Source organism: Physella acuta, unplaced genomic scaffold, assembly GCF_028476545.2.
Source record: "Physella acuta isolate Inbredline_101_S28 unplaced genomic scaffold, ASM2847654v3 ptg000607l, whole genome shotgun sequence".
Classification (NCBI taxonomy): domain Eukaryota; kingdom Metazoa; phylum Mollusca; class Gastropoda; family Physidae; genus Physella; species Physella acuta.
Window position 1 is genome coordinate 767,584 of NW_026732126.1, and position 24,783 is coordinate 792,366.

Consider the following 24,783-nt stretch of genomic DNA (forward strand, 5'->3'; position numbering starts at 1 on the left):
TATAATATAAATATAATTTCTTGTTGCCGTCCATATAGACTATTATAGATTTAGATCTAGTTTATAGTAGTATGACTATGAATTATGAATGAGTCTTCTGAGGAATGGGTGTCGGGTACGCCATTTATGAATGACCTCATATTGGCAATATTATCCCATGTTAAGCGCTGCATTGGAGTGAGGGAGAAGGACGGAGGGGGGGGGGGGGGGGGGGTAGGAATAGAGTGAGGATCTTTTACTTAAAATAATATCCCAATATTTAACTCATCAAAAAAATATGGAAAATTACTAAGTGATGAAGATTATGCAAATTACAACTTTTTTCTGCAAAGATGATGGTAACAGCAAATCTGTTTACTAACATTAAAAAAAACCTGTTAACCATTTAAAACCAAGGGAGCAATGTTTCAACTATATAACAGGCCAAACAAGACTTATTATCCACAAGCTATATTACTAAAGATGAGCTAGATGAATTAAGAAAAACTATTGGTTCCCAACATCAAGTAGACATGAGATTAACAAACAGCTCTATTTTTATTAATGAAATCCAAAATATTAAATAGATTAAGCTACTTTCTAGACAGTCTTGGTCTTTTTGGGTAACATATTTCTTTCACATGCCCACCCTGTCTGATCAAGTGTGATTGAATAAAAGCTTCAAGAGGGATTATTGGAAAAAAATAAAGTTCACTTACAGAAAATAGGAAACTAAGGCAGCAGAAGATGTGATTTGACAAGAAACATACCACACATGGAGAGTCATTGCTAGTCCTCACATGCGACTTGGGATAAAGTTTGTTTTGTCTAACTCACATCTAATGACTCTCATAAGACCAGTGTGTGAAATGAAGTTGCACTTAAAATATGAATTTAGGTATCAGAACGAAGAGATTAAAAAATATTTATTGTTCCATTTTTAAAAATGTACAAATACAAATCATAGCAGGAATATTACATAAATGTGACCATGCATATAAAATGGCATCGAAGAATTTTAACAACAGTAGTCATATTAGTTTTAAAGTCATAATATCTGTACAACAACTGTTAATTTATATTTCATATCTTTTGATGAGAAGCACTCACATATAAAGTCGATTGGCTTAAAAATATAAACTTTGCTTAAACTAAACACCAGCACTTGCTATGAAAGTACCATACGGTTTAAATATTATAAAACACAACTGCCAGAGATAAACATGTTCTCTATGATCACACAGATCAAAGATTTCCAAAAGTCATTTTATTCAAGATGAATGGTGTATCAATCCACATTTTGCACAATATGCCCAATTTTTTGCGAATTAGTTTGATGACAGCAATTGTTAATTTTCTTACAATAATGAAATGTCAATGCACTCAGAAACTTGCTTCTCTAATTTTGCCTGGAGAAAAAAATATTTTAAATTTTAATTAATCAATTTATTTTTAGATGTATCCTGTTATCTGAGAAAGGTTAAAGTTCAAGTGTTGTTTTGAGCAATGATATGATTAAAGGGTTACAGTAAACAGGATTGGGTGTTTTGTTATTTTGCTGAATTTAAAATTGTAATACTTTTTCACTGATCTTTTCATTTATTTAACAAAATTTACTTAAGAAACAATAAGATACTGTCTAAATTAAAAGTAATAATCATACCAGTTCTCTTCTTTGTTGCTCTACTTTAATTTTTGTTTCACTCAGATCCTATGAAAAACAATTTATCAAATAAAGAAAAATATTTTAAAATATAATCGTTACATGCACATGTATTCTACAAATGAGGAAGACAGTAGAAGGCAGTAATTTTTTTAGTATTTAGACAGTGATTAAAGTTTAAGTTTGAATCATTTATAGTTATAGGTGGTAAACTAGAATTATAATTTCAGCTGTATTTTTGTTACTCTTATAACACAGATATTAGTACAAAATAAATAACTTACAGGTGGTAAACTGGAATATGATTCCAGCTCTGCTCGTAAAGGTGCCAGTTTGTCTTGTAAAGACTTCAGGAACTAGAATGAAAAACAATACAAAAGTAAAAAACATCTAATACTACAACTGCATCCAAGTGTTCTGCCTGGGATAGTTAGAATAAAAGCATGGCACTGCGGTACAAGAAGTTAGTACCAGGGCTTAAGACAGTAGGTCGTGCCAAACCAAACTGCCCACATGACCAAAAAGATGGGGAGTTGCACCAGAGGATAAAGTAAAAGCTTGATGGAAGCTAATGGGTCTAATAAATGGGAAGATTGGGTATGAGAAATCATGTTATGGTCTTAAGAATTGCGGGAGACAGTTATGCCTGCTTAAGAGAAAATTTGAAAAGGAAATGATGATGAAAGGTTGACAGTTTAAATGAATGTTTGTTTTGTTTGGACAACTTCAAAATTACAAACAAAACTTGATACTTCTAAATTTAAGTGAGAAATCAACAAGTTCAAATTGGCTAAATCTACACAGGTCTTCTGAAGAAATGTACTGGAATGTAATAGCAACAGTAAAAGGGTTTTTGACCAGTAAATTCTCAACATACCTCAGATTTTTTTACTAAAGCCTCATGAAAGATGGATTTGTCTGTCCTTGATTTTGCTAACTGTGTCTGCGAAGAAAATAATTTAGGAAATTAACTGACAGACATAAGTACAGGCAGACAACAAACATCTGAAGTAAAAAGTTGCAGTACATTGTACGCAGTTAAGAATTTCTATACATTTGCACTGAACTTACACAAGGGACATAACTTTTTGCTAGCATTACAAAATCATAAAACTGGTTAAAAATGTTAAATACTTGTAATTTAGTGATATCCTTTCCATAGTTTTTTGCTTTACTGTGAAGAAAAACTGTGTCATTTTTTCTTTTATCATTGACCGGCTGTTCCTGGGATGCATTTTGTTTGATACCATCCAAAGTTCTGATGATAAAAAAAGTGTTGAAAATTTTTAGTAAAATTACACAAAATCATTTCTTTTTCATACAGTATTTTTTAAAGCTGAGTTGATTAACTCTCAGGTATGTGAATGAATGCAGCTTTATTTATTTACTTTTTCAGGGCACTACACTTAAGTAGAGCTGCTTGTGACTTTGCTGTGACCTGCTGCAGTAAATCTGCTTCTGACTGTTTCTTCTGACCAACTTGTTCCAATTCCATATCAAGATGTTGTAAAGCTAGGAAATAGCTAATAAAAAAGAATGATTAAAATAGGCTCAATGCAATATTTAACAAAAAGGTGAATTAATCCAGCCACCTTATCTTAACAAATAAAAACATTAAAAATAGACTTTGTTAAAAAAAAAGTACTAATTTAAATTGGTTTTTTGGAATTACCTCATAAGATTGTTAATATTTTATGCTGCAAATATTCATAATGAAAATATGCTAACTATAGATGAAAACAAAATCGTACCTTACTTACTTTAACCTTTACCAATATGATAGGTTTTCAAACTATACTTATAACAATAAATAATATGTCGATTTTAATTTTCTGTTGTAGAAGACTATTACAATGATTAAACTTGCAAAATAGCCTTGTGCCTACCAAGTATCAGACGCATCCTTGATATCAAGTAAGGTTCCCAGTTTTGCTAAACTTCTCAGACTGTTCAAACCAGACTGGGACAAATTGTTTTGGGAAAGATTTAATCGACACAGTATTTTACATAAACGCTCTGCTGCAAATAGAAAAAGTGTCAATGTGATACCATATCAATGAAAAATTTCTAGTACAAAAAAAAAGTTTAAAATAGTAATTTCTTACAAAATTTATTGTGCAGGATTTATAATTTCTACATTATTTGTATTACAATAAAATCAATAATATTTTTAAAAAGTAAACAGACAAGATTGTAAACTAACATTCTGCATTGTATTCATCAGCCTTTTGTTGAAGATCATCCACCACCAACTGAGTCATTTTGTCCTGTTTTTTATTGAATAACAAAATGTCATGAAGCTGTTGAATGGTCTTGACATTTAACTCAAACTCAGGAATGACCTCATCTGCAAACAGGTCTTCAAGCCATATTCCCACCTGTTGTTGGATGAAAATTAGATTGTTACAATATGGGAATATATAGTAGTGTAATGATACGAGTGTATGGGTGTTTTAGAAAGATTTTATGTAAATGAAAGTTTTAACTTTTTAAACGTTTTTCAATGATGTAATGTTTTGGGGAGAGGAAGGTTTTGTCTTGTAATGTAATCGTATACAGTGGTCATTATCTTACATACAAATCTATTCAAGTCCCGTCTGGATAGTAAATGGGGGTTCATTATAAGCCATAAGCAGAAAAGTATTTTTAAATCTAAATCTAAAGTTTAAATTCTTTTGTACAGATAAAATGCAATTAGCTAATGTTCTTTTAAATTAATTTAGAGTCTTTAAATACGATTAGTAGTCAATAGTTAGTAGTGTACCTCTTGTCTCTGAGCAGCCAAATCCATAATGATAATGATGATAGAAGCAGGGGAATGCAATATCAGCCTGAGATTACAAGATTCATAGTTAAACTGGATCAAACTCAAACATCGATGAAAGTTGTGTAATATAGCCTAAGTAATATTTGTACAAAATGTAGCCCAAAATTAAAAATAAATAAATCTTATAGCCTAAATTTTGCGTAACATACTTTTTAAAATGAATCTTCAAACTAAACATAAATTCTAATAAAGAGAAAGTGAACTACCCTAAACTTTCTCATTTATTCTTATTGACGTTATGGGTAGGGATGGCATTTCCAATGGAATCAGGATTTAGAAATAGAGAAGTTTGTGAAAAAAACATGATTTTTTAAATAAAATTATTAAAACACATAAAGGCATGTCACACACAATCTACTATAAAAGATATTGGTAATCTGTCGCTTTAGATAAGTAAAATCGCCCGCGAATAGTAATGTGAAAAACAGGTGACTCCTTAAATTTTAATAATTTTTAGGAAGATTTATGTTTTGAAAATTACAAAAATGTTTCATAATTTCCGGTTTTTAAACAATTGAATTGAAACTTTTCAGTAATAAATGAAGACAAGCGATGTTTTCATCAGATGCAACCATGTTCATTTACTATAGCAGCCATCTTGTTTACATTTTTTTTTTGGTAAACCTGTGATGGGTGGTATTGTATACGTTCTGCTACTAATTCTATCTATCTATGCTATGACAAAACTTATAGCGGGAGATTCAGGGGAAGCCACTCTATTTTACAAATGGCTACTGTTTATATAATATAGCAAATCTTGCTCGCAAACACTGCTATTTATAGTTAATTTCTAGCCTATATTGATATATTTAGCCATTGATTTTGGTTTATTATTCAGTTATCTATAATATTTGACACAAATATATCACAATATAGTTATACTTCTATTAAAGCCTTGACAATGAGGTAACTTTTTCGTACATTACTAGCCTCGGACAATTTTAGATACTATAATACTAGTAACTAGACTAGTATTATTAGTATTACTATATCTAAATACTTAATTACGTCTTATTGTTACTGATATGGGGCGGAGTGGCCTAGCGGTAGAGAGCTGGACTGCTAACCCGTAGCCATAGGTCTCAAGTTCGAATCCGGGTTCAAGTCAGTAGACCGTCCCTGAGTCCACCCGGCTCTGAGTGAGGGGTACCTAACTCACGTTTGGGAAAGTAAATGCAGCTGGGCATGGTGCTGACCAGTACCACACTTTGTCTTCATTATATGCCAAGAAGGTGAGGTCACAGAAGCAAGTGAGTTCTTCTAGAATCTAGTCTAGATTCTCTTCTACTTCACTTCAACTTGCCTCCCAGGCCCCAGGTTACAGTTCAGTACAGGTTTGAAATGAAAGGGAACTTTACTTTTTTTTTCATTGTTACTAGATCTAGATCAATTATAATAATTATATATATATATAGTATGATAAATACCTAGATCTAGATTCTAGTGGAGTATAATAGTATAATCAGTCTAAAGTAAAGTCTAACTATTAACTATAAACATATTCTATTCTAATGTTAATTCAATTTCAAAATTTGTTTTGTTTTGTTTCTACTTTCAAATTGTTATGAACATTTTCGCCTCCAAGCTGGAAGGTTAGCTTCCGGTTTACAGCAGTATTATTTTATTTTTACAGACAGCTTTAGTAACGTTTCCTGTTAGTTTATGACTATGTGTTATGTTGTATTTGTAGGCTAAAGCTATTAGCCGACTTGTTCTGCAAATATTGAATTAAATGAATCATTGTTAACCGGGTTGATACTATCAATAAGATACACGCATCCACTGTAGCATAACCCATCTAGAATGACAGTACAAAGATTACACGGAATAGTAACAAAGCACAAAAATAGATTTAACGCTTTTTTTTACTTTTTTTTTTCAATTCAAATTTAGGTACCCTAAACCAGAGTTTCTTCCAGGCATCTCTTCGGGAAATTTTTTTACCGCCCCCCCCCCCCCCCGAACGAAATGAAATTTATATAATTTATATAGAAAATATATACTTTTAACAGTGTCCGCCCCCACGAAGAAAGTTTACCGCCCCCCCCCCCCCCCGAAGATTTCAAGTGCCCCCCGGAGAAAAAAGTCTGGAAGAAACACTGCCCTAAACTCAAAATTAAATGTTGCTAAAGAAATTTCTGTTTTTGGCAAATATCAAAGAACAATCATGCATTGCTATAAATAGTTTTTTGTCCTTCAAAATTATTGAAAATGTCACCTTATTTCTTTTCTTTCATAATTTTGTTGAAATCCTGGACTCCTACTTGAAGAGTTTCTTCCACCGCCCCCCGAACGAAATGGAATTTATATAGAAAATATATACCTTTACTAGTGGCCGCCCCCCCCCCCCCGGAAAATGTTGACCCCCCCCCCCCCGAAAATATGTCTTCGTTCAACTCCATTGTAGCCTGACGGCTGATGTTGATGTACCTCTTTTAAATTGAAAATAAAAGTTGTTGTTTTTTTTTTAAAGATAGACACAATGTAAAAGCAGCAAACCTGATAAAAGCTTCCGCCGTTTTCGAATTTTACAGTTAGTTTGACTAAATTCTTACAACGCATTTACACTTGCGACATCTATAAGTTAAGTAAACATTTCTAGGAAGAAAAAAACAACATCGCTATAAGTTAGTAAAAATTAACTTACTTATGGCGAAGTTTTTTTTTTTTTTCTAGATTGTATTGTTTCATATCAGTAGTATCACTTCTTTCCTTGGAATCTTTGCTTTCTTAACAGATCCCGTTTAGAACTTTTACAATGTCTAGATGACTATCTTGTAATGCAAACTTTCTTTTCATAATATTTCATTCAGACAACGCTAATTCTTGTAAATGTCAATAACCACTGGTGTCTCTACCAAACTACAGCACAGGTCGAGAAAGCATGTTAGAGTGCAAATCTTTAATTACGTGTTCAAACACACCATTCAATAACATGGATAGGAAATCCACTGACCGCCTTGCCCTAAACACTTGAAATCAGTGTCTCTTCCAGACTTTTTTCTCCGGGGGTGCACTTGAAATTTTCGGGGGGGGGGGGGGGGAGGCGGCGGACAATAATTTCCGGGGGGGGGGGCGGGGGGCGGACACTGTCAAAAGTATATACTTTCTATATAAATTCCATTTGTTCGGGGACTTTCTTCGGGTGAGGGGGGCGGTGCCCCCCCACCCCCCACCCCCTCCCCCCGAAGAGATGCCTGGAAGAAACTCTACTTGAAATTGAGTTTTTAAATAGGTGTTTTAAAAAGAATCCCTATGTTAAAATAGAGTCCTTAATAGGTTTTTTTTTTTAAGTTTGATCACCGCTGGGAAAGAGAACCTACGAAATCTTATCTATTGAAATGTAGAATAATTTTAATTGCAATTGCATTAATAATTTATTGGACATTAACGATGTTTGGGTTTACTTTGTTTATATAGAATAGGCTAGTGTATTCTAAAACTTTTCATTAGTAACTTGATTTTTTTCAACACTGATCTGTTGCTGATCCCAGTTAGAATCTTCATATTGCGGTAGCTGTTTCTAAAGTTTCGAAAACAGAAAAATAATCTATTGTTAAGTGGTACGGTAATTAGTGACGTCACTAATAAAGTAACGTCTTTGGTTTTTTTAAATTCAATTATGATAATACGCCTTTAGGTACTATTCCTAAATAATTAATATAGAAGAGTACTAGATTCTAGACTAGATTAATAAGAGGAGCCTAATTTACTTAATCACATAATAGTAGCCTTATATTCGATTTCCAGTTTACATGTGATACAAAAAAAATTATAAAAAAAGATGATAATGAATAGGTATTCCAAGATATGTTACAGATCAAAATCTGAAGTAATACACTGTTAGTAACTTATTAGTCTTAAAGGCAGTAATGTAAGTTGATTTTATTCATGGTTTTCAATGTAGTATAATATTAGTCTGGGGGGGGGGGGGGCGGAGAAGTCCCTCTGTTTTTTTAATTTCTTGCTGATGTAGCCTACCTTCATTTCTATCCACAGAAGAGGGCTAAAGAGAAAGAAAACCGTCAGAGACCAGGAAATGCAGTGTCAATAATATGGATAGTGGCCCTGCTTGCGTTCAACATGTGTAGCAGCAGCATCAGAAAATATGGTGTTTTATTAACAAGAACATTACAATTTAAACAATAATTGAATCACTAATTTTAATTTTATCAATATTAATCATGTATAAAGCCTTTAGAGCTAATTAATTAACTAGTAAGTTCGGGGCTTAAATACTAGATTTAAGGCTGAACGGAGATGCGTGTTAAGCGGTATCGATATTACTAGTATTGGTCTACTTTGTGAGACCATTTTCAATATTTTCTACATTGCTAATAATTAACAAAAGGAAGTCTACTAGTGCATTTAATTAAATAGATAAATATATTACACTCGATCCATGTTTAGTTTAAGTGTGTATCTTTTTACAGTATTTTATTTTAATAGCTCGATTCCCAGTTCGATCATGATTACAGCGAATTAGTTACAACTAGAGCGGGCCTTCAAAACGTTACATATTTGTATAAATGTGTTTTGTATTAACATTTAACACAAGATAATTACGTTAGCAACATTTAAACTCCAATTTTGTAAGTATTCTTTTTTTTTAAAAGCGTCAATGTCATAAAATTTATTATATTTTACAATCAATCAATCGGCGCGGAAAGGGGTTTAAAAAGTATCGATACCGTTTAAATAGTGTCATTCGGAGGATTGCTTTGTGAGACGAAGTTCGTAGTCTGCTAAAGCGTAAAATATTACAAAAAATTAGACTTAAGCAGAAAAATGGATTATTAAAATAATCCTAACAAATACAGAGCTAGTCCGAGTGTTAAAATATTTTAATACAATTTTTGAAAACTTACCTTTTTAAGTGGCTTTTGTTTTGACATATAGAAAAGGGGTCTTGAAGAAAAAATTAATCTGCCGTAAGCGGCCGCATCAAGTCGTTCCGACTAAAGTTAAAACGGGTTACGGAATCACGTGATATCTATTTTAAAGCCGTTTGATGCGCTATGCGTAGACGGCTGTAGACGTAATTATTTTCTTTGTAAACGAAAGGTTTTGAGACTGTGACGTCATATTTTCTTGGTTTGTGCAACTAACTAGCCTATATGGACTATATAATAAAACTAGATTTGAGTTACTCCGACAGAACAGACCTAACAAATAGCTTACGTCTATTTATTTCTTGTATTATCGAATTAGATAATTATTGGGCAGCCATCTTTCTTGTTAACGCTAAGCCTGATCCCATGACCCAGTTGAATATTCAATTCGGCTACTTACACTCTGTCCTTATATAATTATATTAATTTATTCCAATGTCCGACTAAACCAGAGTTTCTTCCAGGCATCTCTTCGGGGTGGCTCCGCCCCCCCCCCTCCCCCCGAAGAAAGTCTACCTCCCCCAAAACGAAATGGAATTTATATAGACGATTCATACTTTTAACAGTGTCCGCCGTCCGCCCCCCCCCCCCCCCCCGAAAATTTTAGTCCGCCCCCTGGAAAAAACACTGGACTTAACTTAATTATAAACCTATTTGTATACATTTCACCGACTTTTTTTGTTTTGATTCCCAGCAATAGGGGAAAATTGTCAACAAACACTTGCACTAATTAACCAACTTACAGCCAATGCTCAATGCCCAGAGGTAAATAAAGTTAGTTAAAATATCATTCAATTATTTTAACAGTACTCGTTAGCATTTCATTTATTAGTATAATATTCTGGCTTTAAAAAAAATACTTTGCTAGTCTTATCTCGTTCGTTGAAGTTGTCGAATACGTAGGATGGTGAATTTTAAACTGTGGAATATGTTATAGAACTTTTGTATTGCTGAAGAATCAACTGCCAAGGGGTCGTCCATAAATGACGTCACACTCATAGGGGGGAGGGGGGGGTCCGTAATTTTGTTACGGCGTGTGATGAAGGGAAGGGGGGGGGGGGGGTTAGATGGTGTGACGTCACACTGTTGCATTATAAAAAAGCAATGTTAGAAAACAAATTTTAGCCTTTATTTCGCGTTTTAGAAAACTGTTTTAATAAATTGTAATAGGAATTGATTAAAATACTCTATGTTGACAGATAAGATTTTGGAAAAATATCGATGTTTTAAGAGAAATTCAACTGCAATTTTTTTTTTGGGGGGGGGGGGGGGGTTGTAGGCTGAGGTGCGACGTCTTTTTAATGGAGGGGGGTCTGGCTTTTTGTGACGATGTGTGACGGAGGGGATGGGGGGAGGTAAAAATTCGTCCAAAAAAAAAGCGTGACGTCATTTATGGATGAACCCCAACAGCTCTCGAGAAATTTAGCATAAATATTGGTGAATGGAGCTAATGTGAAAGGAAAACGGATATATATCGTCGTCATAAAATTAATTCGCTTTGAGAAGAAGAAAAAAACGTTACTTTTCCAAAACGGAGGAAAGGTTACGAAAATTAGAACCATTGGCGTAGCTTTCGTAAAGCTAGTTTAAGCAAGGCATAGAGGCCTCAAGGAACATACGGGCCATTTTCCTCTTTAGAAAATTAAAACTTTACATTTGAATGTTAGTATTTGTTTTGTATAAAATATTTTAAAAAGAAAATGGAAATCCAGTTTCTTTTCTACCCTAGAAATAATTTAAAATTTAAATTAAAAAGATCCTAGTTCTTTCAAAGTGTATATGTAGTGGCATTCCGTGTGTGTGTGTGGGGGGGGGGGGGGGGCAGGGCCCATCCGTATTAATAACACTACAGGTGCTGTTGCATTGCCGAGCAAGCCATTGAGATAATTAGCCTATAAATAAACTATAACTGTGAATCCTTTGTCAGAAACAGTATCCGGCACTCGTAAATTTACATACCTCGACTGAGTGGAAAATTCCCTATACCACCCGCCCCTCCCACCCCTACCCCCACAGACCTGCACCTCCCTTGTGATTAAAATTGAACCAATTTTTTGGATAACACTAACAACCATGGACAGTGTTTTCACATCAAGCTAAGTCCAACAATTGTAAATGTTTGTCTACTAGTTTTAACCTTAATGACAATTAGACTGTAACTATAAGATTTTAGTTTTAATTGTTTGTCCATTAGGAATTAATATACTATTCATCCAACCGACAAGAAACTTTAGGATGTCGTTGAGAAAACTCTAGGCAGTGTTTTTTCGTAGACATTTTTAAAAAGATGCCTAAAAGAACCTCTGACTCCTGGAAAGTTTTCTGCCATTAAAGTTTTATTTTATTTCGAATTGCATGGGGTGGGGTTACTACTTGCTTTAACGGTCAAACTCCACTAGGCGCATCAGCCGGTGCCCCTCAGGTCGTGTGACCCGGTGCGCTTCGAGCTCCCCCGTGAGCACTAAGGCGCATATATTCGCTTTAATGAGTCAAGAATACTACTTGATTCAACGGCCAAACTGGAACAAGGGCGACCTCCGATGCCCCCGAGTACGGATGACACCAATCCCAAGGGCAACCTACTCTAAGGAAACGAAACAAGGGTTGAACCCGGCTACCTAGGGTGATGTCAAGCTCGAAACTAGTCCGTCGGTTAGAAGTGGTTGATATCTCGATCGGTAGTTTTTACACATGACGAAGAATTGCGCACTAAGCGCCACCCACGATAGACAGAAAAAGCAACTTAAATAAAAGCTTATACAAATCGTCTTGGGCTATCTCGTATATAGAGTGCAAATAAAGTATTGTAATCGTTCACATAAATCATGAATATTTGACAGTTTTTGCCGCTTTTTACCTTTTTATTTTAGCGCATCATCTGATCTTCCTGTAATCTCTCCTTGTCAACCAAAGTGCGCCTGTTGAACTCCCGAGTAAAATAGGTGTTGCTGTATGGGCAGAGGCGTCGCGAGGGATGCGGACCGCACTGGGTGACACCATTTAGGGGGGGGGGGGTGACACCACGGCGAAAAGCTGCAAAATATGCTTTTTGAAATGTTTAATTAATGATTAGTTAGAGTTAATCCACCTATATTAATAATTGACAATAGATGTACATCTTTACTATTAACTGTTAACACTTTAAAACTAAGCCGGGGATCGTCTCGTAAAATATAGTAATGTTTATATTATTGTTACAGCTAGTTTCTTCTTCTTCTTCTTCGTTCTTAATTATTAGTGTTGAAGGGGATCGAGATTTATCTGCCCGTGCTTTTCAGTGGGTTTGAACTCGAGACTTTGTTCGAATTTATCAACCATGAGCTTTTTGCCGACTCGACCACGCCTCCAACACAATTAAGCGTTACGTGTCAACTGGTTATGCGCCATTGAGGCCATTGACTCCGATTTCAGCCTGCTTTTCTTTTTGGATTTGCTTCCATAGCCTTTGTCCAACCAAGAACAAACTACAAGGCAGCAGTTGTTTAATTTTGGAGTTGTCTCTTCTAGAAGAGTGGCTGTCCCCAGCTAACGAGCCTCATCTGCCCGGGGGTTCGAACTCGAGACTTTTCGGTTTAGCAACCATGAGCTTTTACCGACTCGACCACGCCGACCCCTACAGCTAGTTTAATATCTAATTAGAATAAAAATTAAATTTGCATGCACTGTCATAAAAACCGAACGTATCTGGAAACGAAATCGCTGCATTAGAAGTTAGTCAAAACTGAATTACGAGATATGCCACAAACCCAAAAAAACATATACATTTTCATTGTGCAACTAAAAAAGCTTAACCATTAGCTGTTGAGCTTTACGAGCACAATAAAATAAAATAATAATCCACAAAATTTGTTTTCCTCTTGTGCATGAGAATAGTTTGAAATGATGTTGATTATAAACTTGGACTATACAGAATTATCTCATAAATTAATTCATGTTTATTCATCATGAATATGTAATTGAATAAAGTGATTCAGTATTTGTAGTTATTAGCGATACAGCTTGAAAATAAGCTTTTTTTCCCCCACATTGAAATCGCATTATACTTTCAGACCAAGCTAACTACAAATGAATGGAAACTCGCGTTTCGCGGTACAGCTAACGTAGGAAAATCAGTTTTTGCGGCCTATAAGAACGGTACTGGGATACCAAGTGAAGTGGAGCCAGGATGTAAACAGGTGGGAGTTATAGCATGTTAATAGATTATATAAGTATGAATATATATATATATATATATATATATATATATATATATATATATATATATATATATATATATATATATTCATACTTATATAATCTATATAATCTATATATATAAGCAAGTGAGTGAGGTGATGATGTTTATTCCTTGTGTTGTGTGTCTCGTTTCTATCCTGCTGCCGTTGCCAATTTAAATAAAAATTTTAGTTTATACATTTAGTGCATTCAATATATTATGTTCAACAAAAGTCTGTTGTCATTAAGTTCTCCATATGTTTCTGAAGATACTGATCGTATAGCATCGGAAAATATGTGACTGACAGAGAGAGGGTGAGAGATAGATATGTGCACACTGGCTGATGACGCAAACCTCAGACAAAGCAAAAGCCATCAGTGCGACACAAAAACTAGCCTTAAGAAACTAGATTTTTGAGACGACATTACTATCATTACATCAAAAAGATGTGCAAGAAAAATAAAAAAGACATTTTCTTTCGCTAATGGGTTTGGACTCAAATTAAAAAAAACAACTATCAAAACCAAAAATATTAAACCGAATTAAACTAGCAAAGGATCAATTAAAAAGAGCAGCACACGAGGCCGGAGCTACCAAAAGGCGAACTAGGCGGTCGCCTAGGGCGCTATCCATAGGGGGCGCAAAAATATGTAATTGTCATTATTAAAAAATTGCCTAATAATTAACAGCTTTGATTATACTATATAAACTATAGACAGGGTAATATACAAAAACGTTGCGATCTATTTAAGTGTCCAGAACGAACTATCAATTTCGCGCTTCCGCCTCATATTAGGCCTATGATAGTTATTTGAGTTGGTGAAATAATTAAATAAGCCTTTAATGCCAAAAAGTAGCTTCATAAGCATATGTCACCTTCAGACGTGCTTCTCTTTATAGTACAACCACAATTGGAAGATAGTGTACCACATGTTGCTGTTTCTTTGAGAGCGCAGTCTTTGAGAATTGAAATTAATTACAGGGGCGGAACTACTATACCGCCCGACCCCGTAATGGTCGAGGAAGGGGAGAGTGCCATGCCGTTTTGGGGGCGGGGAAGCAAAATCCGATACATAAAAAAATATTTTTTTCGCACCTTGATAAACTAGTGGTTTTGTGAAAGCAAAAAACACATAGACCGCAGAAGCGATTTTTCTAAAGTAACTAAATTACTAATACACACTGTAGCGTAGGTAAAAAATAAGAAAGCAAAATAAAGTAAGTAAAATAGGCAAACTTTTAAACCACTTCCATGACATTATTCATAAACTTTCGGCGGGCATAAATGCGATATTTTAAAACTAGATTATTTCAGACCAGAAATGAGTTTCAGCCTATCTCTGTGTGGTTTGTTGTCTTATTGTGGATGTACTTAATATATATAAATATATATTTAGTTATTTATTTGTTTATATAATATAATATTATATATATATATATATATATATATATATATATATATATATATATATATATATATATATATATATATATATATATATATATAGGTTATATATATTATATGGTAGCCCGAAAAAAATGTGCAGGATCTGTGGGGCGTTTTGATAAGTTTTGTCTATGGCGCCAAATTACCTGGCGCCGGCACTGCACACCAGTAGAGAAGGCAAAAGATTTCACTTATTTAGGCAGCATTGTCACTTATGAAAAAGACTGCACAACTGAAATTAAATCACACATTAAAGCCAAACAAACCTTTACAGCCATACAAAAAAGTATGAGGATCGAAGAAATCTCCCCCAAGACAAAATGCAGACTTTCAAAAGTAATATTCCAAGTCTTGACAAACGTTTCAAGTTTGAAAGAAATAGATTTGGTAGAAGTTGTCGACATTTGGCTCACAAGTTCCGGCCCATGGCGGACTAAGTAAAAGGCACGATAAAAAAACCGCCTGATGAATCAAGTTAAATAGCCTAATAACTTTAATACATAAAAGCTTGAAATACAACAAATCTAAAACCCGTTAAGAAAAGCTTTTACATGCACTGAAAGTAAGAAACTAAAACAAACCTGCCTTATTTTTTTTTAAAAAGCCTTGGTCGCCCATTAAACCTCTTACATTATTTAAAAACATTTTAGATCAAGATTCTACAATAGATTTAGTATGATTTAAAATTTAATTAACTATAGTTAGGCCCCAGATCAAAACTGGCTAGCTTCGATGTACTACTAGGCCTAGTTACCACTATCGGGATATGAGAGTATAACTACCGAATCTAATAGCTAATGAATTGATGATAGAGTTTATAACTAAATTAAACTTGTGCTCTAGGCCCTCAAATTTAAAATTTATTACAACAAATAAAACAGTATTTGCTAGCCTAAGATAGCTTTTACTTACAAGCCCTATACCAAGCTTTTAAAATTCATCAACATAAGAAAATAAAATAAACTTGCTTTCTTCAATAAAAGCTACTGTTCACTCGTGTGATCTCTTACATATTTTAACAATCTATCTTCTACAGGTGACAGAGCCACTGCCCTGCTCCAACCACTACAGAAATAAAGAAGTGTTCGACAACTGGGACCGTGTAGAGAAAGTCGCCTTCATCGTGTACTCCAATTACACAAAAGTCAAAGAAATTTTGTTTGACGGCTCAGGATCAACCTACATGGACTGGTTCGACAAGACTAGGGTCAAGTTTTCTACATGGAACCAAATTAAGACAGACGTCACTAACGTCTTCTCAATTGAAGGAAATATATTACCAGTAAAAGCAGTAAAGAGAACCTTCTTCATCAACAACTTCTATGGCGGATGTCCAGCAGACAGAGGTTGGTTCGTCGCTATAGATAGAGCTGGAGGCCATTGTAACTGGGAGAAAACCAGCACATTTCCAGTCTTCAAATACGCCAGACAGAATCAGGCAGAAAACTGGAACACTGGCGATGTGGGTATAGCTGACGTGTTTGCCATTTTTGTCAAATACTACGACATGCCTTGATAAAGAGGCTTAACGAAGTTCAGAGTGAAATAAATTATAAATCAATAACACACTAAAGCTTTTCTCAAACCATTTTGTATATATTTTGTAAAAAAAAAGCTCATTCTTTAAACATAGGATACCTTTATAAGCCTTGTATGAGCTATGGTACATCAAAGTTAAATATTAAACACCAAAGTTTTTTCCAGGCATCTCTTCGGTGGGGGGAGGGGGGGAGAGGGGGGAAGAAGTAAGTCTACCGTCCTCCGAACGAAAAAGAATCAGAAATTTTAGTCCGCCCCCCCCCCCCCCAACCCCCCGAAAATTTCAAGCGATGACCTCGCTTATGTATTAAGATTTGCAGTTGGCGCAGGCAAGGTGATGGCACAGGCGTTTTAAAGGTGGCGCTTAGCGGGCAGCAGCCTGGGACCTCATATTTTTAGGGATCTTAACATCTCAAATTTAGAAAAAAAATCCTCTGTCCTTTGAATTAGTTTCAATCGAACAAATATTTAAACCCTTAGGACAACATAAGAACATACGTTTTACGGTTGTTTATTTTTTTGTAATAAAATATCAGACCAAACGCGTATAAAACAAAATTAGATGTAAGTCCTGTTGGGGTTGGGGGGGGTAGTGTAAAGCTTATATCTAATCTACCCCTAAGGACTATAAACTATTGGACGTCACTGCAACTGTGGTAAAGCCTCAGTGGTTTACCGTAACCTTAGTCAAATGAAAACAAAAGATGATTAACTACTAATACATTTTTACTGAAAAAATTGGGGAACCAAACTTAAAGCTTTCTAAAAAAAATGCATTACTATTCTACAATCTGATACAAAAGAAATACAAAATACACTAATTGTAGAAAAAAAAATGTACAAAACACTCAAGAGGATTATCACAAAACTTGAAGATATAACAACATACTAGTAAAAATCTTTAAAAAGTAAACAGGTCATAAGGAATATAATGGGTATATACAATATAAATAAATTTATAACGTTACATAAATTGGTATGCTACCAGACCATTAAACCACCCCGTGGCCTGAAACTACAACAGAGGCGTAGCGACCCTTACCGGCGCCCGGGGACAAACTTTCGATTTGCACCCCCTCCTCAAATTTTCGATATTCGATATGCACCCCCCTCAATCTTTCAATTTATTTTTCCAACCCATTTTGACGCCCCTAAGGTCGGCGCCCGGGGATATGTCCCCCCCCCCCCCCGCTACGCCTCTGAACTACAACAGTCTCGAGTTTTCAACAAATTATAAACTTATATGGACAGAATTATCCCATGTCATGAAGAAATATAGAAAATAAAAGTACAATAAAAACTTTACTACTTTACCAGTAATACCAGCAACACAGAAATATAGAGCACACATTTTCTTTATTTACCGCCACAGACAATTTAAACTCTATCTCACACAGAGAACCTTTCTTTTCTCTGACCGCGCTCAAAAAGTACTAACATTTCCCACTATTAGCCTAATTACACAAAATCTCGGCATTTTACTTGTCATCTAGTCGGAAAAACTGGACTTTGCAATTCTAGCCGAATGTGTGTCCGTCCGTCTGTGCGTTTGTGCGTTTGTGCGTCCGTCTGTCCGTCCGTCCGTCCGTCCGTCCGTCGGTCCGTCGGTCCGTCGGTCCGTCGGACCGTCGGTCCGTCGGTCCGTCTGTCCGTCTGTCCGTCTGTCCGTCTGTCCGTCTGTCCGTCTGTCCGTCTGTCCGTCTGTCCGTCTGTCCGTCTGTCCGTCTGTCCGTCTGTCCGTCTGTGCGTCTGTCCGTCTGTCCGTCTGTCCGTCTGTCCGTCTGTCCGTCTGTCCGTCTGTCCGTCCGTCTGTCCGTCTGTCTGACTGTCTGTCTGTCTGTCTGTCTGTCTGTCTGTCTGTCTGTCTGTCTGTCGTTTACAGTTAGTCCAGGGAAGACTAGAGAACATTACTCAACTGACTTAGCTGCTAGATCTGGATCTAATTGTAATTCTAAGTAGAATTCGTAATACATTAAGATTATAATACTGTGGCTGGGCTTTGCTGAATAAAACTATAACTACATATATACTATTTATCAAAGCATAACGGTAGTATAGTGTTGTGATAAGTTAACTTATTGCGAAATTATTATTGTTTAACTTTCTTTTCATAATATTTCATTCAGACAACACTTATTCTTGTAAATGTCAATAACCACTGGTATCTCTACCAAACTACAGCACAGGTCGAGAGTACATATCAGAGTGCATATCTTTAGTTACTTGTTTGAGCACACCATTGATCTGTTGTATCGATTTGCTACCCACCCACACAATAACATGGATAGGAAATCAGCTGAACGCCCTGCCCCAAACATTTAATCTTGTGTTTTAAAGTAGAAGGTGTTTTCGAGAAAAAATCCCTTTTAAAAAAGGTCCTTAATCAGTTTTTTTAAAGTTTGATCACCGCTGGGGAAAGAAAACCTACAAAACATTATCTATTGTATGTTTTCCTCAACGAGATAAAACAACTAGTGGTAACTTGATATTTACCTCCATCCTCTGAATATTGCTGTAACCACCTTCACATTACCAAAACATCGTAATTAATGAGCCAGGTAGTAAATCTCATCAAGATAAACGACAACATGTTTGCGTAGAGCAGGGGTCTCCAAACTTTTCAGTCAGAGGGCCGCATTAACTATCAATTTTCAGTTCGGGGGCCAGTTTCTTTCAGGCATGTCTTTGATTTTCTGGGCAAAGTTCCTCAGCCATTACCAACAAACGTTTTTTCCGTGGACAAAAAGATCTCCGCGGGCCGGATAAGAGGACCTCGTGGGCCGCATCCGGCCCGCGGGCCGTAGTTTGGAGACCCCTGGCGTAGAGCAATAAAACACTACAATAGGAGCTTCATAAGGGGGAGGTGGGATGTGGACTGCAGCTGGTGACACCAATCAGTTGGATGACACCAATCAGCTGGTGACACCAATCAGTGGGATGACACCAATCAGTGGGATGACACCAACCAAACGGATGACACCAACCGTTGGGATGACACCAACCAAATGGATGACACCAACCAGTGGGATGACACCAACCAAATGGATGACACCAACCAGTGGGATGACACCAACCAGTGGGATGACACCAACCAGTGGGATGACACCAACCAGTGGGATGACACCAACCAGTGAGATGACACCAACCAGTGGGATGACACCAACCGTTGGGATGACACCAACCAAATGGATGACACCAACCAGTGGGATGACACCAACCAGTGGGATGACACCAACCAGTGGGATGACACCAACCAGTGAGATGACACCAACCAGTGGGATGACACCAACCAGTGGGATGACACCAAGCAAATGGATGACACCAATCAGTGGGATGATACCAATCAGTGGGATGACACCAATCAGTGGGATGACACCAATCAGTGAGATGACACCAATCAGTGGGATGACACCAATCGGTGGGATGACACCAATCAGTGAGATGACACCAATTAGTGGGATGACACCAAACAGTGGGATGACACCAATCAGTGAGATGACACCAATCAGTGGGATGACACCAATCAGTGGGATGACACCAATCAGTGGGATGACACCAATCAGTGAGATGACACCAATCAGTGAGATGACACCAATCAGTGGGATGACACCAATCAGTGAGATGACACCAACCAGTGGGATGACACCAATCAGTGAGATGACACCAATCAGTGGGATGACACCAATCAGTGAGATGACACCAATCAGTGGGATGACACCAATCAGTGAGATGACACCAACCAGTGGGATGACACCAATCAGTGGGATGACACCAATCAGTGGGATGACACCAATCAGTGAGATGACACCAACCAGTGGGATGACACCAATCAGTGAGATGATACCAATCAGTGGGATGACACCAATCAGTGAGATGACACCAACCAGTGGGATGACACCAATCAGTGGGATGACACCAATCAGTGGGATGACACCAATCAGTGGGATGACACCAATCAGTGGGATGACACCAATCAGTGGGATGACACAACCAATGAGACGACACCAACCAACGAAAAAAAAATCTAATGTATGGAGAAATTCTGCTGTGTCTAGTTTACCTAACAACTCAATAAAGCAGTGTATACCTTTGACATAAAATGAGGGGCGGGGTGGTCGCATGGTAGAGCACTTCGGCTCCCAGGCTCGAGTCGGTAAGACGTCCCTGAGTCCACCCAGCTCTCATGGGTAGCCGTCCTTACTTACATAAGAGAAATTAAAGGCGGTTGAACAGTGCAGAGTTCACTAAAACAACTCTACTTCGTTGAGCGTCTGGATCGAAAGGGTACCTTATTTTTATAAAACATAAAATGATATTATTCAGACTAGAAAGGGGTGACACCAATACATCTATAACAGCAAACACCGATCCATCTACAACAGCTTACAGAGTCAGTCGGGTTACATCAATACATCTACAACAGCAAACACCGATCCATCTACAACAGCATACAGAGTCAGTCGGGTGACACCCTGACTTATCACATCAGCTGTCACACGACCTAGTGACGCCACTGCAATAAAGCGATATCAAAACAACTTCGACAGGCTATAAAAGCTAGACCTGAAGATAACAGGAAAATGTAACTAAAATGGACAAACTGCGACTTAGATTGGACTTGTTTACAATTGTTTTCTTTCTCTCAAGCTCTCGAGGTCTGTACTTTTCAGTTTGAAAAAAAAAGTTTTTTTTTGTTTAATAATTTGAGCGACAGTTAAAATATCTTATCTCTCTCTCCCTCCCCATTCCTTTCTCTCTCTTACTTTCTAAATGTTCCCACCAGGTTTACTTGTGAGGGGCAGTTCTGCCCAGGTACGGTCTACAATCTCAAGCTGAGAACAAAACTCATAACTTGATATTTTTGCACTCGTTTATTCAAAGATTTTTTAAAATTTCGAAAACATAATCTTCTAAAATTGTATTATATATTGACCGTTCATATTTCGTGCTGTTAAATGTACTTGTTTTTATTTTAAAACATCAAATCATCATTTAGGGTTATAGCTTAACCTGACGAAAATTGTGCCGTCTGCTTCAAATGGTTTCGTCTGCTCTCAGCCGAAATGCTACCAGCGCGTGACTGCTAGAGTAACGACAATCTCCGCTCTGCAAATATTAAACCTGGCCTCAAATGGCTCACTGCTGACTTTTGTTCCCCCCTTTCTCTTGACTGAAACGCCGAAAGATCCCGATGTGGTGGTCACTGATCGGCAATTTACGCCAAGTATCGCATTGTTATCAGTACAGCTGAAGAACCGGAAGGACTGTGACAAGGGGGCGTTTCTGTGTGAGTTGAGATATTCAGATTTCAAAGGTCACAAAAAATCTGAGATTGCTGTAGTCCGGGCGAGGGTTCCAGACGATGCATGTAGCCATGACGTCACCATGGCAGTTGCTGACTTGAAAAGTACTTTCCAGAATGCTTTGAGCACTACGGCACAACAGATCAGCCAATCAGTGAGCTCTAATGCTCAACAGATCAGCCAATCAGTGAGCTCTAATGCTCAACAGATCAGCCAATCAGTGAACTCTAATGCTCAACAGATCAGCCAATCAGTTGACAGATTCATGAAGGTACCGTACGTATTATTTTATGGGTAAGGTCAGGTTAAGTCGTGTCTCTTTATGTAGAAATAAGCAATGAAAGTGAAATCATTCAACAACACGTCTTTCTAATCATTTACGTTCTTATATCTATTTAGCATTTTAAAAATCAAACATTTAATGTTTCATGGTTTAAATTTAAAAAACAAAAAAAAAGATTACCATAATAGCACTATTATCAATAATGTCACGCTATACTACTATTACACGCTAAAAGACAAAAGTGTTAAATTATAGATTTTAACTCATACCTCGTCACACTATGTCACAAATGTAAGTACCCTCCCTCCCTCACTGAAGTGTGACATCAAAGCAGTGACGAACCCGAACTGACAAATTATAATTTCAAGTACCGGCTCACCATTCATATTTTTAATAGTTTACTAGTTTCCTGTTAAATATTTTTAGACATAAATTGTTCTCTCTGTTCGTTTCTCGTCATCCAAGACTGTACAGAGTGAGTGCCTAGTACCAGACACTCTACAGAAGAGGGAATGGACACTGGCCTTCCGAGGCACCGCGGGCGTAGGACGATCTGTCTACTTCGCTTATAAAGATGGTACAGGCATCCCATACTATGTGGAAAATGGCTGCAAGTAGGTTTTTAAAAGATTTTTTGGTAGTTTATATTAACAGTAAAAATGTCGGTTACCTCATCAGAAACAGGTGAACTCTACTTAACTTGCTCCATGAATCGTAAGGTTCGAAAAGTGAACTTTATTATTAGCGCAGGGTTTTTCGATTCTGTACCTACACTACAGATCAGAACAATGGCATCAATTAGTTGTTTGAAATATTAGATCATATAGTTTTTTCTTAATAACGTATATGATTGCTTAATAATAATCCATGTCTTTACATATTTAAATCAATACCAGACTGGTTTCTTGAGGAGAATTATAATATATATTGATGTTTCCATTTTTCTTTCTATTTTTAGGTGGGCTCGATAGCGCCCTGCTCAAATCACTACAGAAACAACGCGGTTATTAATAACTGGCGTGGAATTTCCGAAGTGGCTTTCGCTATTTATAAAAACCACAAGAAAGTGAAACAAGTCATCTTTGACGGCTCGGGTTCAACGTACATGAACTGGTTTCACAAGAACAGGGTCAAGGACTCGTCCTGGTTAGATCTAAAGACTTCCGGTTCAAACCACTTTAGTCTAGTTGGACACCAAGAAGGACAGTTCAGAAGAACGATGTTCATGAACGTGCGTTATGGCGGATGTCCTAACGACGTGGGGTGGTTCGTTGCTATTGACAACACGCACGGCTATTGTCCCTGGGAACATAACTTGGCCCTCCCCGTGTTTAAATATTCCTACACAGACACGGCAAGCAACTGGAACAGTGCAACCACTACTGCAGACTACATCGCCATCTTTGTTCGTTATTTTAATGTCCCGTCTTCTTCTTCTTCTTCGTTCTTAATTATTAGTGTTGAAGGGGATCGAGATTTATCTGCCAGTGGGTTTAAACTCGAGATTTCGAGTTCGAATTTATCAACCATGAGCTTTTTGCCGACTCGACCACGCATCCAACACAATTAAGCGTTACGTGTCAACTGGTTATGCGCATTGAGGCCATTGACTCCGATTTCAGCCTGCTTTTCTTTTTGGATTTGCTTCCATAGCCTTTGTCCAACCAAGAACAAACTACAAGGCAGCAGTTGTTTAATTTTGGAGTTGTCTCTCCTAGAAGAGTGGCTGTCCCACAGCTAACGAGCCTCATCTGCCCGAGGGTTCGAACTCGAGACTTTACGGTTTAGCAACCATGAGCTTTACCGACTCGACCACGCCGACCCCTAATGTCCCGTGATAATCTCGTTTCGAACGAGATTAAGTCAAATAAAATGTTATTGGTTTTTTATACTTTGAATGTTAAAGTTGTGTTTTTTAATTTCGTATCATGAATGGTTATAGAATAGAAGAAAAAAAATACACGTATACACGTAATTTTAAACAATGCTTCACTATATAACACACTAACATACAGAGTTCACTGTGCGGAGATATTAGCAGGGTGTATGATCACAACTGTGTTTTCATTTTCCCAGTCACGGGATACGTGGACACAATGACATCAAATGGACTAGAGCCTGGGAACCAAATAAACGAATTACTAATTACTACACCTGTCCGAATGGTTACTAGATTAATTTTTCATCATCATTCCTTCTCTCCCCCCCCCCCCCCCCCAACCCATAAGTTATTTCTACAAGTTTATTGCATCTTTATTACAAAATTTTACTTGCCAAGATTAATTTTGTATTAGTGCTTGTCTACTACAACGGTGCTGATCCAAATTCTAAGGGTGTTCAAAAGAAAGGGGGGGGGGGGGGCTCGAGTATTTGCGATGTTGTATTACCTGTAAATTTTTTATTTTTAAGAAGAGTTAAATCTTTGTCTCGTTATTTTATTTATCTTCTGTCTAGAGGAGGTCACGGCGAGGCGATGGGGTAGTTAGATGGGCAGGAGCACCACACACTCCAGTAAAAGCTGTTACAACTGTGTGAAACAGGTAGTTTATTTTCCTAGCACCAGCGTGTGACTATCAATAGTTTACAATTACAAACGTGTGAGAGTCATTTTTTTTTATTATCCAACACTTGCGA

General features: G+C 36.8%; 4 protein-coding genes across 7 annotated transcripts; 2 read left to right on the forward strand and 2 right to left on the reverse strand.

Annotated features, from left to right (window-relative positions):
- Positions 1-892: 892 nt before the first annotated feature.
- On the reverse strand, positions 893-12,236 carry LOC131947785 (HAUS augmin-like complex subunit 1). Of its 4 annotated transcripts, none has more exons than XM_059309105.1 (10): positions 12,219-12,236; positions 4,407-4,473; positions 3,846-4,020; positions 3,529-3,661; positions 3,031-3,165; positions 2,777-2,900; positions 2,520-2,585; positions 1,927-1,998; positions 1,643-1,690; positions 893-1,388 (listed from the first exon to the last, which is right to left on the reverse strand). In XM_059309105.1, the coding sequence occupies exons 2-10, from the start codon at positions 4,431-4,433 to the stop codon at positions 1,338-1,340; spliced, it is 831 nt and encodes a 276-aa protein (XP_059165088.1). In that variant the 5' UTR covers positions 4,434-4,473; positions 12,219-12,236; the 3' UTR covers positions 893-1,337. The 4 variants fall into 4 exon arrangements, with proteins under 4 accessions (XP_059165088.1, XP_059165087.1, XP_059165086.1 ...); XM_059309104.1 differs by lacking the exon at positions 12,219-12,236 and adding an exon at positions 6,022-6,068; XM_059309103.1 differs by lacking the exon at positions 12,219-12,236 and adding an exon at positions 5,897-6,021.
- LOC131947788 (uncharacterized) lies at positions 6,079-16,583 on the forward strand. Its single transcript, XM_059309109.1, has 5 exons — positions 6,079-6,123; positions 8,469-8,580; positions 10,056-10,126; positions 13,411-13,536; positions 16,061-16,583. Exons 2-5 carry the CDS (start codon positions 8,553-8,555, stop codon positions 16,538-16,540), a joined length of 705 nt encoding a protein of 234 aa, XP_059165092.1. The 5' UTR covers positions 6,079-6,123; positions 8,469-8,552; the 3' UTR covers positions 16,541-16,583.
- Positions 16,584-19,475: 2,892 nt separating this feature from the next.
- On the reverse strand, positions 19,476-20,684 carry LOC131947797 (ovarian abundant message protein-like). Its single transcript, XM_059309121.1, has one exon. It carries the CDS (start codon positions 20,682-20,684, stop codon positions 19,476-19,478), a length of 1,209 nt encoding a protein of 402 aa, XP_059165104.1.
- A 1,264-nt stretch (positions 20,685-21,948) lies between these two features.
- Positions 21,949-24,322, forward strand: LOC131947798 (uncharacterized). Its single transcript, XM_059309122.1, has 3 exons — positions 21,949-22,137; positions 23,108-23,592; positions 24,226-24,322. Exons 1-3 carry the CDS (start codon positions 21,949-21,951, stop codon positions 24,320-24,322), a joined length of 771 nt encoding a protein of 256 aa, XP_059165105.1.
- The last annotated feature ends 461 nt before the right edge of the window (positions 24,323-24,783 follow it).

Excerpts from the sequence above, each read along its gene's own strand:
- LOC131947788 (XM_059309109.1), top strand. The coding sequence starts at position 8,553 with ATGTGTAGCAGCAGCATCAGAAAATATG. Across the intron at positions 8,581-10,055 it reads CAGCAGCATCAGAAAATATG|CAATAGGGGAAAATTGTCAA; the intron begins GTGTTTTATTAA and ends TTTGATTCCCAG. Across the intron at positions 10,127-13,410 it reads CCAATGCTCAATGCCCAGAG|ACCAAGCTAACTACAAATGA; the intron begins GTAAATAAAGTT and ends TTATACTTTCAG.
- LOC131947785 (XM_059309105.1), bottom strand. The coding sequence starts at position 4,433 with ATGGATTTGGCTGCTCAGAGACAAGAG. Across the intron at positions 3,662-3,845 it reads TGATGAATACAATGCAGAAT|CAGAGCGTTTATGTAAAATA; the intron begins GTTAGTTTACAA and ends TTCTATTTGCAG. Across the intron at positions 1,389-1,642 it reads AGCAACAAAGAAGAGAACTG|GCAAAATTAGAGAAGCAAGT; the intron begins GTATGATTATTA and ends TTTTTTCTCCAG.
- LOC131947797 (XM_059309121.1), bottom strand. The coding sequence starts at position 20,684 with ATGCGACCACCCCGCCCCTCATTTTATGTCAAAGGTATACACTGCTTT.
- LOC131947798 (XM_059309122.1), top strand. The coding sequence starts at position 21,949 with ATGGCAGTTGCTGACTTGAAAAGTACTTTCCAGAATGCTTTGAGCACT. Across the intron at positions 22,138-23,107 it reads CAGTTGACAGATTCATGAAG|GTGGGCTCGATAGCGCCCTG; the intron begins GTACCGTACGTA and ends TTCTATTTTTAG. Across the intron at positions 23,593-24,225 it reads CCGTCTTCTTCTTCTTCTTC|TCACGGGATACGTGGACACA; the intron begins GTTCTTAATTAT and ends TCATTTTCCCAG.